The sequence below is a fragment of the Peromyscus leucopus genome, chromosome 7 (genome assembly GCF_004664715.2).
Source record: "Peromyscus leucopus breed LL Stock chromosome 7, UCI_PerLeu_2.1, whole genome shotgun sequence".
Lineage (NCBI taxonomy): Eukaryota > Metazoa > Chordata > Mammalia > Rodentia > Cricetidae > Peromyscus > Peromyscus leucopus.
The window spans coordinates 805,221-826,547 of record NC_051069.1 but is presented as its reverse complement, the minus strand read 5'-3'; the positions used below and the strand labels follow the sequence as shown (position 1 = coordinate 826,547).

The 21,327-nt window shown below is 40.0% G+C and overlaps 1 protein-coding gene across 5 annotated transcripts in view; it reads right to left on the bottom strand.

Annotated features, from left to right (window-relative positions):
• The window catches only part of Tcf12 (transcription factor 12), a 284,313-nt gene that overhangs the window by 13,618 nt on the left and 249,368 nt on the right, over positions 1-21,327 (bottom strand). For 3 of the 5 annotated variants that reach the window (XM_028865514.2, XM_037207354.1, XM_028865554.2), the window contains 6 exons: positions 20,958-21,036; positions 11,908-11,981; positions 10,877-10,948; positions 9,808-10,014; positions 849-963; positions 34-196 (listed from right to left, as the gene is read on the bottom strand). In XM_028865514.2, the coding sequence (XP_028721347.1) occupies positions 34-196; positions 849-963; positions 9,808-10,014; positions 10,877-10,948; positions 11,908-11,981; positions 20,958-21,036 (710 nt within the window). The remainder of the gene's footprint in view (positions 1-33; positions 197-848; positions 964-9,807; positions 10,015-10,876; positions 10,949-11,907; positions 11,982-20,957; positions 21,037-21,327) is intronic. The other 2 variants (XM_028865524.2, XM_028865561.2) reach the window with 1 other exon arrangement.

Below are 21,327 nucleotides of genomic sequence, written 5' to 3'. Positions count from 1 at the left end.
CCAAAACCTTTTCCCTCTAGGGCAAACACATACCTTGTTCTACCTCTAGATGAGACCTTGATGTCTTTTTGGGAGGACTCATCATCTGATTTCATGTCATCTGATGAAGGAGGCTCATGAAGGTTCTCATCTTTTTCTTTGTTTTCAGTCTTGATTTCTGTTGGAACAACATTTCCAGACTGATTTTGCAAGCCACCTAACGAAGAGGGAAAGAAACATAAAATATAAGTCTAGATTTACATGTTCCAATCAAGATAGTTCAAAGCTTTCTAGAGGATAAACTTGGGGTTTAGGTTGTATAAGACATTCTGGAGGTAAAGGAATGTACATTATTAGAGCCAGAAAGAACCTGTCAGAAACTAGTGGTCAAGAAGTCAGCAGTCCTAATTTTACCTAGATATTTGCATTTTTCATAAATCTATATTGTACCAAGGACCACAGTTTTTTTTTTTCCTTTAAAAATTTTATGTCTCTCCAGCTCTATTAGAATCTCTAAAACAACATATTGTAATTCAAAGTTCTCAATAGACTAAGAAATCTATTTCTCATTGACTGTAGGGACTGTGCAGGCTCACTCATGAGAGAAAGTAATCAAGAGACAGGACAGGAGCAGAACAGACAGACCACCACTGAGTCCTACACTGTGGTTTTCAACCCGCTCCAGCCAGCGTAGAGTTAAGCTGGCTCAGCCAAGATGGCTGAGTAAACACTAGACAGTGACCCTCTGCATCCACAGGGTAACACTACTCATGTGAGAGGCTGACCATAGACGTCAGTTCAAATGGACAGGACAGGATTCCAAAGGACATTGTTTTCTACAGTACTACACAAAAAACGACAAAAGTTACCTCTGAAATTTTCTGGTGTTTTATGGTTCAGGTCTGTGTTTGAGGCAGCAACAGTACTAGACAGGACCGAATGATTACCATTGAGACTAACTGAATCTTCCCTATGAGGTCCAACCTAAAGGGAAAAACAACAACAAAAAGAAGTCACAAAGTGGCCAGTTTTTTTAAATTTATTTCTTGTGATAAGTCAGCCTGACCCCGAAATCCTTAATTCAAGTGACTCTCCTGCCTCAGTCTTCGAATAACCAGGATTACAGGCCTGCACCACTTCACTCGGCTTTGTATAAGTCTTATACAGGATTTTATAGAGATACAGTACTATTCACCTGAATTTAACAACTCTTTTTGGGCATTACTTTTTCTGAATTTCAGTGAACATTTTAAAATACATGACAATAAAGTATTTGAATCCAAATGTTATTTATTTATTTTTATTTATTTTTTTTGGTTTTTCGAGACAGGGTTTCTCTGTGTAGCTTTGCGCCTTTCATGGAACTCACTCTGTAGTCCAGGCTGGCCTCGAACTCACAGAGATCTGCCTGTCTCTGCCTCCCGAGTGCTGGGATTAAAGGCATGCGCCACCACCGCCCAGCTCCAATGTTATTTAAAAAACAAGTTTCAAAATTTTAAATTCCATAGAGTGTTGTTAGCAAAAGCCAAAAGGGTGGCCAATGAATGCCATACCCTAGCTAGATGAGACACTCTAAAAGGGACAGGACTAGAGAGCCCATAAGCCCCCAAACCTACTCTACATACCTGCTCCAGTGCTGAGTAAAACAGCCCCACACTGAAGGTACCACTGGCATTCATTAACCGGCATCTTCCCACACATACAATAGCTTATTTGTCCTCCCTCTCACCTGTAATGCAAACCTAAAGCAAACTAAAGGCTTTGCATGCCTGGGTACTGAAATCCTCATTTTTATTCTAAAGCTTTAAAAAACATAACCTGGTGGTGGTGGTGGTGGTGGTGGTGCCTTTAATCCCAGCACGCAGGTGGCAGAGGCAGGCGGATCTCTGTGAGTTCAAGGGCAGCCTGGGCTACAGAGTGAGTTCCAGGAAAGGCGCAAAGCTACACAGAGAAACCCTGTCTGGAAAAACCAACACACACACACACACACACACACACACACACACACACACACACACAGCCAAAAAAACCGTAACCCAAGCTGTAGCTGACCCAAATGAGAAGGTAAAGCACACTAACACCAACCATTAGATGGTGCACTATTTTAAGAGAAACAGGTTACAAATAAACTTTTTTATTAGAACAGTAGCAGACTTGTCAACTAGAATATTAAGCCTTTAATTAAATAGTTTACTGCCTGGATTAGACAGGAGAAATGTTTTTCAACAGATCCTTCAGCTTTAACAAGTTATCAAGCATTGAATACCCCAAGTAATTGGTGTACCTTTTGATCTTTTTATGACTGTGGATTTTATCCTAAGATGTATAAATATCCTCATGTGGGTTTATCCTTTGATTTCCTGTGAGCTAAATGAAAAGACCCAAAGCAGAGTTTCAGGGGGTCATCTGGCAGTGGGTTTGCTTACAATATACCAGGTGTCTCCCACATTTTGAAAATATTTGTCTTTCACCCTTATTCTCATCTTTAATGTACTCTTTAGTGTACTCTATAGTTACTTTTTATACAAAATTATCTCAGAATTAGTCACCACTGAGAATTACTCTGTCACTATTCCCTTTGGATATTCAAGTCTGTACTTTTTCCCCTAAACCATGTAAATTTCATCATGCATTAGAATCATACCTTAAAGCAGAGAGGGACCATAAAAATGGCATCAGACTTCCAACCTCTTCCCACTTTTAAAATTTCAGGCTTTAGGTTCCCTGTCCCCATTAAAGACTCTAAAAACTCCTGAAGAACTTAGCCTAACAGTCGGTGAAGACAGAAGATTGAAGGAGAAACTTCCAGCAGTGTCATGGGGCCCTGACATAAGACAGCCTGGTCAGGTCTGTCCTTAACACTTACTAGTGCCTTCTTCCTACTGACTGCTGAGAAGGAGGCCACTTGGAAATCCTATTCTAGGGGCTGAGGTCACACAGGTATTCAGATACCTAGCATCCACATAAAGGCTAGGTGGGAGTGATAGCAGCTTATAATCTCAGTGCAAGGAAGACACAGGCAGAAGATTCCCAGAGCAAGCTGGCCAGCTAGAGGAGCTTACTTGACAAGCTCTGGGTTCAAGTGAGAGACCCTGACTCAATATATACTATAAGGTGGGGAGCCAGGGGAAGACACCAGATGTTAACTTCTGACACATGCGTGCAGGCACGCACACACCCCATGAATACACACAAAATAGATCTCATTTTATGAAAAGACATGGGATAAACACAACAGACAGCTGCTAATTTGAAGTGCGGACCTATTTTAAAGGTGAAATACCATAGAGGAACTTCGGTTCAGAAAATCTCTGTGAGATAAAGCAGAAGGTGAACTTTCTGTGAGTTTGTGCACTTAAAACTTCACCAGATCTTGTTAAGAGATGCTAATTCTATTTTTAGCTAAATTCTGAATTTATCAAAAAACAAAACAAAACAAAACAAAACAAAAAAGCACCAAAGGAAATGGCCTTATAAACTTCAAAATACACAAATATTCACTCTGTATCCCACAAGCAAAGCCTAGCCTGAGCAGTAATGGCTGAGTCGTTCAGAGACAATGCATCTGCCGACTTCTCATTTCCTTCGGCTTCAATAGCGCCACTAAAAGAAAACCAAACTTTTTGCACCTTAATAAAAAGTACTGTACGGACTCTCTTCCTGACAAAAGGCTCTGCAGCAAAAGGTCATTACTTTTTCCTTGAAAGAAATAAGGCAGGGTGTCTTATTTTGAAATATAGATGCTAGCAAGTATTTTTGCCTCAATGGAACAAAACAAGGTTATTTTCTTACAGGAACTCACATTACTGGCCCCCAAAAAACGTTTCAATTGACATATGTAGTAAAAATAAAAACCTTTAAAATATGGTCTCAGACAAGCAGAAAGCTTGAAGTCTGGAGTTTCCCATGTTAATGCAGTCAGCAGAAACTTTTTCTTTGTAACTTGATTCCCCTTTTTCTGAAGAATTTGACTTCCACAGTTTTAATAGTTCTCTTTAACCCTTGCCAACCCTGGCTTCCATAGCCTTCCTTTAATCTGTGGCTCCACAATGATATGGCTGTCTACATGAACAACAGGTGTATAAACAGTTCTTTGTCTGCACCCAGCGCCTGTGGGCCAGCCAGATAGGACCATTTTAATTGTTCATCTCGTTAGCATACAGCTGACAGGCTGCTACTCCTGGGGGAGTAGCAGGGAAGGCAAGCCCCTCGGCCTGCTATGCTCTAAATTTCCATCTTCTAAGAACCTCACTTCAGAATGAAAGTCCAACCCCCTAAATGACTTAGTCTTGTACACTGGGCCTTCACAATGTGTGCACAGCTTGACTTTGGTGGATAACCTACAAGGAACTTCTTTTCATTTTTCAATCTGGCCAATGACTTTAGTACTCATAATGGAAAACATGTTAAATCTAATTAGTTGATGAATTAAAGAACAGACTTCAAATTTATCATATGAAGTTCTCTGATTGTGTTCTAATAACTAGTCCATTTGTACTACTTGCTGAATATTATTGTTTTTACTATGACCATTATCAATATATAGACTAATTAAATGATTTTAAACACTGTCTTAAAATATTCTGTCGGTTTAACCCATTTGTTGTTTCCTTAATCCTTATATTTCCTTAAGTGTATAATTTCTATTATTTTCCAAAAATTCTAAATTATTTCTAAGTTTAAAAACACTACACTGAAAACAAAAAAATCAGAATGTCCATTTAGGGGAAAAATGGACTAAAACAGGAGGAGTGGTTATAATTCTTGTATTCAGATGAAACCTAGACACATAATTTTCTGTAGTATGGAAGCCCATACTAGAATTAACTCCTGTCCAAAAGGGAAACCAAGAATATTTAAAGTTAGGAGGGCTGAGAAGCCTGCTCACTTGGCCTTGCAAATTTGAGGCTCTGAGGTCAGATTCCCCAGAACCCACACAGGAAGCTGTGGCAGGACAGACACACAGTCCTACTGACAGGAGGCGGGGACAAGAGGATTGCTGGAACTGCTGGCCAGCTAGCCTGGCCTGTAGGGTGAAGTTTCGCGCCAAAGAGAGAGCCTGTCTCAAACAAAAGGTGGTCAGTGATTAAGAAAGCCAGGTGGGGTGGCCCACACCTTTAATCCCAGCACCTGGGAGGCAGAGGCAGGTGGATCTCTGAGTTCCTGGACAGCCTGGGCTACAGAGTGAGTTCCAGGACAGCCAGGGCTACACAGAGAAACCCTGTCTTGAAAAACCAAAACTTACTAACTAAATAAATGATACCCAATGTTGTCTTTTGACTTAGGTATACATGAATGTGCAAACATATGCAGCCAATTTGCCCCATACAAAGATTCCAAATTATTTTAGTTAAGTGACAAAAGGCTAAAAAAACTCTGAATAAAATTTTATTATATTTTCTTGACACCAAAACCCTCAAGCAATACCAAAAAATAATTTTAAAAAATCTATATAAACTTCTAAGTCTTATAATAATAAAAGTAAGATATCTATGGAGAGAATTTCATTCTGTACCATCAAAGACCTTTTAAGAATTTTAAAAAATGTTGTTTATTATTATTGCACACAACCATATATGGGTAGAGGTCAGAGGACAACTCTGTGAAATAATTTCTCTCATTTCTATATATGAATGTTCAGAGAATTGAACTCAAGTCTTCAGTCTTGCGTTGTCTGCTGACAAATGCCACAGAGGCACCTTGCTCATTTCAAGAACTTTTTTAGGACTGGCATCAAGCTTCACTGGCAAACAAACACAATCTCAGTCTCTCTTGGCATGGTCGAAATCACTGCCTAACGTTTTGTGGAGACACAGGCACTGGCAAGATGCTACCTTGCTGAGCACAGGTCCCCGCCACCTTTCCACCCCCCACAGGGTTTCTCTGTGCAGCTTTAGATGTTGAGGAACTCACTCTGGAGACCAGGCTGGCCTTGAACTCACAGAGATCTGCCTGCCTCTGCCTCCTGAGTGCTGGGATTAAAGGTGTGCGCCACCATTACCACCAGGCTTAGAGAAGGCAAAGGTCTTAACAGGCGAACTACTTTGCTGACAAAGAACAATGGCTTCAACTAACCATACAGACTTTACACTAATGGTAATCTTGTTCACTGATCTATTTGCTTTGAAGGCCTGAGAGATGAGCTACTGTTCCCACTTTGTTGAGATGCAGATTCCCATCAACTTTTTATCCATTTCAGCACATCTTGGCTCATCTTAAATAATTAAAACTACTTCAACAAAACTCCCAAAGTAGTTATAAAAACAGCTTATCATGGTGGCACACATCTTTAATTCCAGCACTTGGGAGGCAGAAGCAGGATCTCTGAGTTCAAAGGCAGTGAGTGCCAGCCCAGTCTACATAGTGAATTCCAGGGCAGCCAAGGCTATACAGTGAGCAGCCCACCGAAAAATCAAACAAACAAACAAAACAAAAACTCCAAGAAAAAGGAAAGCAAATAAGAACAAGACAAAACCCAAAAGGAAACCATGCCAACCTTCATTTTATATATTGGTAAGTCAATTTATCATCAAAGTAAGGAACTGACAAAGCAGGCCTGTGGATAAATCTTGTCTTCTCTTCTGTTTTTTAAAATAAAGGAACCTATTTCTGTAAATAAATGACACTGGAATTTAGCTGTGTTCATTTCCCCCCCATATGTCAAAGGCTGCTTTGTTTTACAACGTCAGATTGTGTCACTGTAGGGACGGGAGTAGAGCTCAGTATTAGAGTCCTTTCCTACTAAACATACCCTAGACTCAATCCTTCTTCTCCCCAGAGTCAAAGAGTGTGACAGAGACATGCAGTATGCAAAGCAGAAGACGGCTGCTATGCCTTCCATCTTTTCCTTCATACAGAACACAAGTCAAATCTTTTCCAAATGCTAGGAAACAAAGTAGTATCATGTTTAAACCTACAGTCTGGATACTCATCTATAGTAATGTCCTTAGAATAAACTCACTGAACAAACAAATACTATTAGAATGTTCTGGTGAGTTCCTGAAGACATCTGTGTCTAATAGAGTAACTTTACTCTTTAAGTTATAAATGGAGTGATGGCCAGGTGGTGATGGTGCACACCTTTAATTGGGAGGCAGAGGCAGGTGGATCTCTGAGTTCAAGGCCAGCCTGGTCTACAGAGTGAGTTCCAGGACAGCTAGAACTACACAGAGAAACCCTGTTTGGAAAACCCAAAACCAATCAACCAACCAAAGTGATGAAAATAAAATTTTTTGAGAAAGATTGTCTCATAAAATCCTATAATAAACTGATTACTTCTGTGGTCATTTTACAAACAACTATTTTTAGAGATACAATACAAATATTTAGAGATACAAATACAAATATTAACTAATGTTGAAAAGTATTCATATTTATGATAAAAAGGGAAAATAGTTTTAGAATATGAAACTACATTTTTTTTTTCTTTTCAGGCAGTTAGAACATATGGTCATGAAGGACAATAAATAAACTCTTGAAGCCGAATGAAACCGACACAAACATGTATCCCTAAATCACACATCCTGTGAGAACAAGGTTGAGTACTGAGCACATGAGCAAGGAAGGTTGAGTCTTCCTGTGATCACCTATCTACTCCATCCTTTGGTTTGAACTCAGACTCAGCTAAAAGCTGCCCTTGGAAGCATGAGAGACAAACACTGGCTCACCAGAGGGGGTCAGATCCTCTCAGATACTTTCTGAGTGTAAGCCTGTAGCAATGCGTGATCTCTACAACTAACATATACGGATTGTTTATAGATAGGGTGGAGAAGGTAGACAGTAGGTGGCAACTTAACAGCCATGTGCCCTCTAAAGACAGTGAGAACTGAAAAGGTCTTGATACACACTGAAAACAGCTCGGGCGTAACTGCTGTGCCCTGGATGTTGCTGCTCTTAAAGAGCCAGAGTCACACTACTTTTTATGAGACCCCTCTTTTTAGAATACTATGAGGCTTTTTATCTATGCAGGCAGACCTCTGTGAGTTTGAGGACAGCAGGGGCTACAAAGTGAGTGCTAGCAATAGCAAAAAGTAAAAAGCTTAGGAGGGAATACAGGGGTTGGGGATTTAGCTCAGTGGTAGAGCACTTGTCTAGCAAGCGCAAGGCCCTGGGTTCGGTCCTCAGCTCTGAAAAAAAAAAGGGAATACAAATTGCAAATGCTTCAAAGGCCAACCTGAGATTTAAAAATATGATTTTCAAGTCATTCTGCTAGAAATAAAGGTAAGTAACATATCAACAACTTGTTAGTCATCTGATTTTCTATATCTATAGTTGCAAAATGCCATGTTACTAGTCTAATTATACCACTACAATTTTTCTTTTTGAGACAAGTTCTCTCTATGTAACACTAGCTGGCTTTAAAAATCAGAGAACCACATGCTTCCTCTACCTCTCAAGTGATGGAATCAAAGGCATGTGCTACCAAACCTGGCTATACTAAAATATTTCTAATAGTCACAGTCAAGACAATTCATATATGAGTTTAATAATTAATGTTTTCATAATAGTTTATCAGCAAAAACTAATTTAGAAGGTGGTTAAAATTCGAGATTTCCTGACACACAAACCAAACCACACAAGACCAAAACCAACATCCCGAACTGCTACAACATGAGGTGGAAGTACTGAGAAAGAGAGCAGGTGGCTGTTTGCTGATTCTGTGGAAATGCAAATGTGAAGACCTGGAATCAATACCATTTTACAGAAATCAGGCCATCAGCACTGGGGTACTTAATTACTGTGGCGATAGGATGTGGTTTTAGCCTTCATCACATGGCTTATAGCCTGAAATCTGTTTCATAGGAAAATATTTTGTAGCATGCAGTGAACTTTAAAAACCATGCAATAAACATGCAAACACATGGTATCAGTCATACAGCAGATTCAGAATGAATCTTTAAAAGACGATTTGGATGAAAAATAATGTAAGATGAAATGTAAGGATGAAAAAACAATAATTCAACATAGAATTTTTTTTATGTACATAGCTTTAGAAGTCTATTCTCCTTTCTAAAGAATTATCATGTTTTTAAAAGATGGCTCAGTCTAAAAGAGTTTCCTTTGCTTGTTCCCTAACAATCCTTCAAGTTGCTCCTTTATCCCAATTTTTTTTCTTGATTTGGCTAAAAAAAGGCTAAATCAGGACCTGTACAAATTAAGAGTTTCACTTTTTAAATTTTTGCTATTGAAGGCAAGTTCTAGATCATAACAAACAACTTTTCTAGTCTAGAAAAGTTTTCTGAATTAGAAAACTTTCTTCCTAGACTAGGTTGTTTTGTTTTCGTTTTCCCCCTAAACTGTGGTACATGAACCTAAAACTGAACCTAGGACCTCATACATGCTATAGAAGTGCTCAGTCATTGAGTCACATCTGCAGCCTTCTTTTTACTTTGAAACAGGGTCTTACTAAGTTCCCCAAGCTGGCCTTGACCTTGCTGTTCTCCTGGCTCTCAGCCTCTGGAATAGCTGAGATGACAGGCCTCTAACACTGGTCCCAGCTAGACTAGGGCCTTTAAAACTCAGTCTTGCTTTACAGGCTATGCTATTCATTCGTCCTACCCTCTACCCAAGGCATACACTGTCATTCCAATGAGTACACATCTGGAAAAAAAGATCAGGCTGAAGCTAATAGATCTCTGTAGAAAGTTTCTTCTTTCTGTATGTGGTCACAGAGAATTTGACAGATGGTAGCCAATAAAGGAAATTTTAAAAGGCTCCTTTTAACATTCCATTCAAGAAAAGAGATGCTCCTCTAACCCTTTCTTCCAAAATTTCATGAAAAATAATTAGGATAATAGGAATTATTGCACATAGATGAGCATGATTTACCATTGAAGCTGATCGACTGTTTGTAACAAGGCTTGATCCTCCATAGTTTGAACTGAGGTTTCCAATTGGTGCATTATGGGATGGTCCCAATAAACTGTGTATATCACTGTGGCTAGTAGGCAGACTGGTAGAAGGTCCAACTGCATGGTTTCGCAGCACATGGATAGCATCATCCAGTCTGTCTAAACGGTCCTCCATTCGAGACTGCTGTAAGAATCAAAAACAACACAGGGTGGTTACTGCTGGTATCTACTCAATTTACTAAGCTTCTACATCTCCTATTCAGGGATATCTGGAAGGCAGCAAGTGCAATGCAGAATTAACTAGCTTCAAAAGTGACTACCTGCATTTCAAATCAACAACAACAAAGGCAGCTACCTTCAGTCACTGCTTTATAAGACGAATTTACCAAACTATCAGGTTATTTCTTTTAGTTTCTATAATAAATGAAGGCTACTATGACAATACTCAATTACAGCTGATGGAAAGGGACAAACTGTACTTTAACATGATCTCTGGAAGATGTCAATTTGGGGAAAGGCTCTCAAATCTATTTAGTTTTTAAGTTTAGGTGAGAAGAACACACCTTATCTTCAATAGCGTACACATCAGATAAGCTTTTTTTTTTTTCTTTTCCTGAGACAGGGTTTCTCTGTGTAGCTTTGTACCTTTCCTGGAACTCACTCTGTAGCCCAGGCTGGCCTCAAACTCACAGAGATCCGCCTGCCTCTGCCTCCCGAGTGCTGGGATTAAAGGCGTGCACCACCACTGCCCCAGATAAGCTCTTTAACAAAACTGAAGGAAAGATATCTACTGCCCAGGTCACACATGCCTTACACACAAACACATTAGGATTCTGAAAACCAAAAGCACATGCCAGTAGAGCTCTTAAAAGAAGCCATTCTCAACAGACACGTCTACTTCTAGCACTGCTACAAGAGCTGCAATGCTCATCTGTTTGATTTTTAAAAGACACTGGAGTCTGTACAGCTTGATAATTTTAAGTGGATAAGGGACGTTTAAGTAATTTAAACACACAGAAAAAGGCACCATCTAAAATAAATAGTACCTCACAGACATCCTTTAAGAAGGACATTGCATCTTGCAAATGCTCGTGAAGTTGCTGCTCAACTCGATTTTTCTGGCAAAGTCAAGACAGAACAGGAGGCAAAGCACAGGTTAAGATTAACTCCAAAAGAGATGAGGAAATAGCTGATGTGCTTGTTGGCATAACCTGTTAGTAAAGTTAATGTGGAGATCTGCAAGGTCTACTTGTATTAAGTTCCGAAAAGGCTGGGATTTAACAGGGACTCACAAGGTTAGCATTTAAACAGCACACAATGCTTAGGTTTGCTTGCAAAATATGTGAGAAGACAACTTCTCCTCAACTTAAAATATTTTGTTAGGCACAGAAAAAGAGGGTTTCTGTTTGCAACCTAGAATTACTGAATGATAGCGTGACTTAGCACATCACCAGATCACGCTCATTTGTTTATTTTTATTACTCTTTGTGATTCTGGGTTACAAATATAAGCACACAAAAGCAACAGTAGTGAACATTCTACCACAGATTCCTCACCTTGGAGGACTAGTCCTATTTGTCTGGCAAGCAATGTTGTGCTTGTGTGATATGTACGTTTTTATTATAAGAAGATATCAGAAATACTTTTATAATAAAAAATTCTTATCAATTAAAAGCATAATGTAAATATAGTAAACAACGCGATTTTGAATCAATGGATTTGATTTCTTCTCTTTTTTAAAATAAAGTTCCTCTTACACATAAACATTGACAGTATAGAAAAATTAAGTCTTATGTTTTTCAAAGAAACAAAAGTCCTTCAGTACTCCTTTAATTCCATTTATCTATATAAGTCTTATGTCCCAAAAAACAGATGACAATAAGGAAACCTAAAGTATCATATTGTCTACTAAATCGGGTTATCTGTTAGCCAAGAATTCATGAGTAATGCTATCCTACTGCTTCTTTACTGTTACATAAGACTTAGAAACAACAACAGCAAAACCACTACTAACAAAAAAACCCTCTGAACCCTAAATCAAGTCTGTAACAGCTGGAAAGACAGTAGAGGCTCTTACCAGGGAGTGAAGCGAGTTTTCATAGCTTGGGGATGAAGGTGCTTGCCCTCCAGCTCTGGGCCACTGACTGGTACCTGTTATATCAAAAAGCATTCACATGTATGGATGAACTCAGTGTCTTGGTGATGTTAAGGAAAGAGTAAAAATACTCAGTAATTATAAACAAATACTGGAAAGCTTGCTTACCATTCAGCATAATATTAGCAACTTATAAGCACAAACATTGGAAAACTTTTTACTTAATATACCAATTTAGTAAGTTAATTAAACAGGAAAAAGTCCATAAAACACAGCTGGCATTATGTTTGTATATTCTTTAGACTTTGTCTACACACGTGCATCTTTGAAAATGTACATCTCTTTAAAATGTTTGCTTCACCATAATGGCTTTACAGTGTTTGATAATGCTATTAAAGATGACATTAGCACTTACGGTTTGTACCATAATTTGCTTAATTACTCACAACTTATCACTAGCAATTTTTTTCCCCTTTGAGACAGGGTCTCCCTATGTAGCGTTGGCTGTCCTGAAACTTGCTATGTAGACCAAAACGGCCTTCAACTCAGATCTGTCTGCCTCTACCTCCCAAGTGCTGGGATTAAAGGCACGTGCCACCACACCCCAGCTGGGTTTTGACAGAGCAGCAATGCTATTCTGATTGTTACCACAATATATAAGACTTTCTTCCTCTGGGGAGTACATTTCCATATGAAGTAGTATTTCTCAACTTAAAGAGTGTATAAACATTCATGTGCATCTTCTGACAGTGCCCCTAGCCATGCACGGATGAAGCAGTTTCAAAGGCTAAAATGTACTAGGTGCACCAGCTAAAAAAATGTTTAGGTGGGGAGATGATCATAGGTTAAAGACCCCAAATTATTGACACAAAAAATCATTTTAGCCAGACGGTGGTAACATGCGCCTTTAATCCTAGCACTCAGGAGGCAGAGGCAGGTGGATCTCCGTAGGCCAACCATGGTCTACAGAGTTCCAGGATAGCCAAGGTAACAGAAAAACCCTGTTTTGAAAAAAACAGGAAAAAAAAAAAATCATTTCAACGATTTTGGTCCAATCTTCTTCCAAACTCTTATGTGATCAGTCTGTGACAGGAGCCAGATCATCAGATCAGGTGCTCTTAAATGTTTGAAGACATGACAGTCAGTAGGCACACAAATGCTTTGCAAAGCAGGCAGTGTCTGGTTCCTCATAAGCTTAGTGATGACGGTACAGAGGATCGCACTGCATCAGTCACATGAGAATTCTGCACTCAGAAGACTGTATATGTATGTTGGGGACTGAACCCAGAGCCTCATACATGTTAAGCTATATTCCCCAGCCTTATATTTATATTTTTTTGGATAATGATAAAGAAACCATGCAACGGGTCATCGAGATGGCTCAGTGGGTAAAGATGCTTGTAGCCAAACCTCACAACTGAGTTTGATACCTGAAACCCACGTAATAGAAGAAGAGAATTGACTCTTGCTAGTTGTCCTGACTTCCAGATGTATATACCATGATATGTATGTACACACACACCCACACCCACAGAGAGAAAGGGGGGGAGGGAGGGAGGGAGGGAGGGAGGAAGAGAGAGAGAGAGGGAAAGAGAGAGAGAGAGAGAAACCATGCAAAGATCTACCTCTAATATCACCCATTTAACTATATATATATATATAAAAAAGGATGGGGGAGAGCAGAGGAGAGGAGGGAAGGGCAACTGTGGTAGGGATGTAAAAAATAATAATAAAAAACCATTTAAAAAAAAGACACATACTTAAACTTACTTTGTTGTTTTATTATTGATTGGTCTACACACTGTTACAACACATGGTTAAAGCAGAATATCAGTAGGGCTCAGTCAGTGATAGGCATCTCTTTGAACTTCATAGTTCAAAGCTACACTTCGTGGACAAAGGTCCTGTAACTGTACTAGTCACCTAACATTTTATGTTGTTGGTCACAAAGGGATGATGAATAGTTAAACAAGGCAGAGCTAGCTCAGAAGTCAGCACCATTATCTGGTAATATCAACAGGCAGTTAGTGGAGGCTGGGAGTGTGGCTCAGTGGTAGAATACTTGCCTAGAATGTGTAAGTCCCTAGGTTTGATCCCTAGCATGGTATATACATTTTGGTATACGCAAAAATAAAAGAAATTGTTTTATTTTAATCTGCCTTATAAAGATGATCTTAAGAGATATGAAAGCATGCCTCCAAGCTAAATGTCTTTCTGGAACATTAATACCATCTCCCTCTGTGCATAGATTCCAATGTAATAATTGGAAAAAAAAAAAAAAGCATGGTAAATATACCAAAATCTTGGCAGTCTTGGAATACTGGTGTCTTATTAGCCATGGATGAGACCTCTGAGTGGGGTGGTAATCAGAGTCCAGACACAGACCACAACATTAGCTAGCATGCATCTGATACTAGATAAGAGCTATAGCTTCACTTCTTTGTAAAATTAGCATAAGAATAAAATACACAGGTTAAATTTAGAATCATACTGGTGCCCCTAGTCTGTAATTACCAACGATTGCATACAGAATAGAGGAAACAAACTTTGTGGGAAACAATTTCTTTAACTGTCCTGCAGTCTTTTTTTTTTTTAAAGTAATCAGCCACTCTAGAAATGTGGCTCTTAGTTTAGAAGGATTACAGCAAATTTACTTATTAAAATTTATTGAACATATTTATAGGAAGCAAGCTAGGTGGTGACTAGGGTCAGAGCTGAATTATTTCTGGGAAGACTGGTCATATCTAAATTTATGCATGTTTCTGATTTGCTCTTATTCTGACCAGCATTTAGGAAGTACTTCCTTCACCCAGTAGAACTGGTTTATATACAGAATGGATACTCCCTTCTGTATAGCTAAGAGCATGTCTAGGCCTTAGTTCACTTATTAGCTCTCTCTTGTTTCTGAGACAATGTCTTACTAGGTACCCTTGGGTGGCTTGGGACTTCCTTTATAGACCAGGCTGGAAATCCATCTGCCTTCTCTGTATGCCCTTCCCTGCTGGGGATGTTTTTCTGTATGCTGTGAATGTGTGTTGCTCTGATTTGGTTGATAAATAAAACGCTGATTGGCCAGTAGCCAGGCAGGAAGGATAGTATAGGGAGGATAAGCAGAGAGGAGAATTCTGGGAACAGGAAGGAGGAGTCAGGAGTCAGCAGCCAGACACAAAGGAGGCAAGATGTGAAGGCAGAACTGAGAAAAGGTACCAAGTCATGTGGCTAAACATAAAGCCATGTGGCTAAACATAAATAAGAATTATGGGTTAATTTAATTATAAGAGCTAGTCAGTGGTAGGCCTGAGCTAATGGCTGAGCAGTTTTAATTAATATAAGCCTCTGTGTGTTTACTTGGGTCCAAGCGACTGAGAGAGATTTGAACAGGAAAACTTCAGTTACACTCCCCACACTGCCCCCGCCCAGCCCCTTCAGTACAACACAATGCTTGGCTCTGAGTTATTTCTTACTCTAGGACCCCAGTAGTTTTTCTTTGTAACTTCACCATAAACTCAAGCCTTCAGCCCCACCCAACTGGAATCCTAATGCTTACAGTTTCCCACAATATATTCCAGTCACCCTTTTGACACATGACTAGATGAGGAGGGCAGCCCCTTTCTAATATCCAGATCTGTGCTGCACTCTTTCCTTTATACTCACAAAAACACTCCTATTAAAATCCTCTTCATAAAACCTGTGCCCTAACCTGACCACAACTCAATCTGTGGCTTTATTTTCACAACTCATCTGGAAACTTGCTCAAGTCAGGCAAGTGATTTAACACTGAGGCATGCTCCCAGATGACATACATGAATGACATAAACCTAAATTCAACTTTTACTGTGAGTTTCTGAGTACTGCTATCAGGTCCTAACATTACAGACCTTCTTCATCTATATCCCAAATGAAGGTAAACAAAGTTAAGGAATGGTTAGCTCTTATCTGCCTCCCAACTCCCATATTGAACATATTCTCCTAACATCAATGTGTGTCACTTTTTAAACTGTAGTAGGCACAGCCAATTTCTCTTTCACCTTGATGCCAAAGTCCTGAGTTTGTTCAAAAGAATGAAGGGATGGACCTGTTCTAATACCATGAGAGGATAATTCTATCCCAACTTTGGATAAATCCCAGTACCTAAGATAAATATGGTAGGTCCCCCTCAGATGCAGGTAGGCCCAGTGCTGGCCAATGAAACATAAGGGTAAATTGACAGGAGAGGCTTCTAGAAAAGATTTCTTAAGAGACATGGAGGGAAAAATGGTCGTTTTTCTTCTACTGGATACTGTTTGTAGTGTCTCAATTGTCAGAAAGAACCAACCTCTAGGAGGCAGAGCAGGGGCTCTGATATGCAGATTCACAGCTAGCCTGCTATGGGCTTCTTGTTACCTAAGAACAAATGCTCACACCCTTTAATCCCAGCACTTGGGAGGCAGAGGCAGACAGATCTGAGTTCAAGGCCATCTTGGGCTACATAGCAAGTTTCAGATCAGCCAAAGCTACATATTGTTGCATGAATCTTAAAAGTTGTTATTAATAAAATCAAACCTGAGGCGAGTTATTGGGGTCCATGCTGGTAGATCAGAGAGACAGAACTGGCCACAGCTATCTCACCTTGCCATTTCCTCAGCTGGTCCTGTTTCCTCAGACTGGAAGCCTCTGAGTCCTCATCCGGAATGGGTCTCAGCTGAATTGCTGCTCAAAAGCCTGAAGCTTAACCAGCCAAATGCTTAACCAGCCAAATGCTTAACCAGGCCAAAATGCCTCTAGTTTCTGGTCCTCACGCCTTATATATCTTTTTGGTTTCTACCACCACTCCCTGGGATTAAAGGCTGGCTTTCTGGGATTAAAGGCGTGTCACCATGCTTGGCTATTTCCAATGTGGCCTTGAACTCACAGAGATCCAGAGGGATTTCTATCTCTGGAATGCTAGGATTAAAGGTGTGAGTGCCACCATTTTCTAGCCTTTGTATCTAGTGGCTGTCTGTTCTCTGACCCCAGATATTTTTATTAGAGTACACAATATTTTGGTGGACACAATACCACCACATCTCCTCTCTTTTGTCTAAAATTAAAAAAGCTTATAACTAATACAAGAAAAACTATCTTCAATAAGTATATGCAATATACAGTCAAGATTACATTAACAATGTCTAGTCCATTAACATTTGACAGATCTAGACAAAAAAACTCCATTATATATAGTAACAATGTCCAGTCCAGTAACATCTGATAAACTCAGACGAAAAAATTTTCATTACTTATCTTATTTAAAACAAGTAGTTCCTTTTTAAAAGTAGATTCCATAATCTCCCTTTTTATCTTATCATATCCATATTCTTTCTCTTTTCTTTTCATAATAGATTCATTAGTCTACCTTTTGTCATTTTTATATCTTCCCCTTTTTCTTCAGTGTAGATTCAGTGATCTACCTATTTATCCTATTATTTCTTTATCTTTTTCCTCAGAGTAGATTCGATGATCTATCTCATATCTATATTCTCTTTTTCTTTTTACTTTCTAGGGGTGAAGATATCTTTAGGGAATCTTGAAAAGAAAATTTTTGGGTTAATTGTCAAGTCCTGTATCATTTGTCCAGTCTCTGCATAAAAGGAAAGTTCAGGGCTTGTTTCAAGTCCTTGTTTGAGTAGTCTGTCAGGCTAGATCTTCTCAACTAGTCCTCTCGAAATTGTTCTGATCAGTTTGTAGTCCAAAGTTGATTTTTCCATGGTGTTAATCAGCTTAATGGCTTTATCATAGTCCATGTGGAATCATCGTTGTAGAATCCTGTCATCTTTTTGAAGATTTCAAAGTCAAAGTCACTGTTAGGCATGGTCATGGTTTCCTGCAGACTTTTTTTTTTTTTTTTTTTTTTTTTTTTTTTTGCCTCCTCTGTGGTTTGGAGCAATCACAGTCTGATAAATGTCTGTCTCTCGGAACCATGAAAATTCTTCCCTAGAACAGAAAATCTTCACAACAATTTCTCCCCACCATTTGTCTTGCCAAACTTTTCCAAACTGACCTTTGCCGATGCTTTCTTGTAACACGATGGTCCTGGCAATTCTTCTCTGAACCAGCAGCAGTAAACCCTTTGTCCCAGGTAGCAGCATCACCGCAGTCACCAACATGATGAGAAGGAGCTGGCAACGTGGAGCAGTAGCCAATGCTTCCATGGTCCCACCACTGTTTGTGGTTCAGTCCGGGCCAAAGCTTCTCCCAAGCCTCCTAGGCCGGCCTCAAACTCGGGATCCTCCTGCCTCTGTCTCCTTCAGCAAATCCTACCGGTGTGCGCCACCACAACCGCCTGAGTGTAGCTTGGGCCTGAGCTGGGGCTCACAAGGCCACAGGCAAACAGCTTTTTCATGAATTCGTAACACGAACGTTGGGCGCCAGATGTTGCATGAATCTTAAAAGTTGTTATTAATAAAATCAAACCTGAGGCGAGTTATTGGGGTCCATGCTGGTAGATCAGAGAGACAGAACTGGCCACAGCTATCTCACCTTGCCATTTCCTCAGCTGGTCCTGTTTCCTCAGACTGGAAGCCTCTGAGTCCTCATCCGGAATGGGTCTCAGCTGAATTGCTGCTCAAAAGCCTGAAGCTTAACCAGCCAAATGCTTAACCAGCCAAATGCTTAACCAGGCCAAAATGCCTCTAGTTTCTGGTCCTCACGCCTTATATATCTTTTTGGTTTCTACCACCACTCCCTGGGATTAAAGGCTGGCTTTCTGGGATTAAAGGCGTGTCACCATGCTTGGCTATTTCCAATGTGGCCTTGAACTCACAGAGATCCAGAGGGATTTCTATCTCTGGAATGCTAGGATTAAAGGTGTGAGTGCCACCATTTTCTAGCCTTTGTATCTAGTGGCTGTCTGTTCTCTGACCCCAGATATTTTTATTAGAGTACACAATATTTTGGTGGACACAATACCACCACATCTGTAGTAACATTCTGTCTCAATGATCACCCCCACCCCTAACAAATGCTCTTAATGTTCAAGCTAGAAAGGACCAGAGTTCCTTTTCCTTTCATCCCAAGCTTCTTAATAAGCACAATGTCTTAGAAGCATCCCCACAAGTACTTGAGATATAAATGTATGCTCCTGGAGTGGAAATTTCTGGAGGAAGATGAGATGGATTTATTCAAGAATGACAGCCATGAAGCTGCCTGTGAGGGTCTGTTGCCTGTATGTCTGTCCTCACAGATCCTGTGCTGAGTCAGACTGATGGTCAGGCATAGGAACAGGGCTAACTGTGGACAACCCACTTATTCCAGATGCCACATCAAGGCCACCTAAGGTACACAGCAATCTGTACAAACAGGAGCTCTGGTTTGCTGCTCCCTTTCCTTGTGACTATGAACATTTATCACAGTGCTTTTCCTTCCTCCCTGTCTCTGCTCTACCACAGTGTGGGTATTCATGCATGCAAGGGAAGCAAAGGTGAGAAGAAGACAGGAGGAGACCTCAGACCTGAACCAGTCTGTTTCTCATGCCTTCTTAGACCCTGAGCACCAGGCTCCCCTCCCATGATTAGTACAGTAAAGGCAGACATGGACACATCAGATGACAAAGTGCAAAAACAGGCTGTGGCAAAAATTATGCCAAGGATTTTGGTAAAACAGTGCCAAGATAGTGAGCAGGGCTAAGTGACATCACTCTCCCTGTAACTTCAGCTCTGCTAAACAACTCTAAGTCAATGGGTCTTTCATCATCTTGCTTAAGTGAGCAACAGCTGCTTCCCATTTCCTAGACAGCTGAAGCCATGTCTTTGAAAAAGTGGCCTAGCTTGCTACTAGCCAAGAGCAGCTGCTGCAGCTCAGCATGTCCCCCCTGGAATGTGGCTGAGCAGAGACCCAGGACTAACAAAGCACAGGTGACAGACAACAAGAGTCCTGACTTCAAGGGACCCTGCACAACACAAGAGTGCTTAAAGGAAACTATCACTGTCTAACCGCGGCTAGACGGGAAAGCAGGGCCGCTGCTGAGGCCAGATGCTGGGGAGGAGGATGTGGTGATTCCACCCAGTTGTCTAATAATGTCTCCTCTTCAAAACAAACATACTTTTCTTCAGCAAGTCCCTCCCTTCCAAATGTTGCTTAGAAAAATATGGGTAAGGTTTTAAAATTATTGCTTGAATGATATTTTCATGACTTTATTTACTACTAATAAAAATTACCATTTACAATTATAGTATCTCAACAAATTCATTCCATAGGATAGTTCTAGAACTTGTCAAAATTAATGTTCAAAATCAGGAGAAAGGAAAACAAAATGGACCATTTCGGCAGCTCCACTAACGCTGCTCATCCACAACACAGTCTTTTTCTCAACAGAAAAACTATACAGTCCTGCCGGGCGGTGGTGGCGCACGCCTTTAATCCCAGCACTCGGGAGGCAGAGGCAGGCGAATCTCTGTGAGTTCGAGGCCAGCCTGGGCTACCAAGTGAGTTCCAGGAAAGGCGCAAAGCTACACAGAGAAACCCTGTCTCAAAAAAACAAAACAAAAACAAAAAAAACAAAAACAAAAACAAACAAAAAAAAACTATACAGTCCCCTGCTAAGTTCTCATATAAAAACGTGTAATTACAACCTAGTAGTCTCAAAGAAGTTATCTAAGTTACAACAATTGGTATTGGAAACTATCACAGATTACTTAAGAACCTAGGACGATTACGCATAAATAATTCAAGATGAGCAATATTTCAGTATTTCTTCAAAATGAACTCCAGGGACAGTTTCTGATAAGATATTTATTGTCAAAATGATTTTTTCATAATTTAAATAGGATTTTACTGAAATTTTTTTTTTGGTTTTTTTTTGAGACAGGGTTTCTCTGTGTAGCTTTGCGCCTTTCCTGGAACTCGCTTTGGAGACCAGGCTGGCCTCGAACTCACAGAGATCCGCCTGGCTCTGCCTCCCGAGTGCTGGGATTAAAGGCTTGCGTCACCACTGCCCGGCAGATTTTACTGAAATTTTGTTGAATTAGAATTATTTTCAAGTAGAAGACTTGTATATGCCATGAATAAAAGAAACTCACCTGTGAGAGGTGAAGGAGATCCCACTGGTGTTGATGGATTTGATGGAAAACTACTGCTTGTATGGTCAGGAGAATAAATCTAACCAGAAAAATAAGAGATACACACGTGTCAGAAAGCAGCAAAAATACAAACCCATTCATGAAGATGTCTCTGTGATCTTGGTCACACTACTCCAAGGCTCACAGTGAAAACACTTTCATCAAACTCTTCTTGTCACGAGACACCAAAGTAGCTTCAGTTTTCAAACTAGGACAAAAAATATTACACAATTTCAAATGTGAGAGGAATAACACAGATATATAGTTCTTAATTATTGTTGTTGGAAAGTTTCTAATTATCAGCAGAAAATGAAGGCTGGGTATGGGCGCA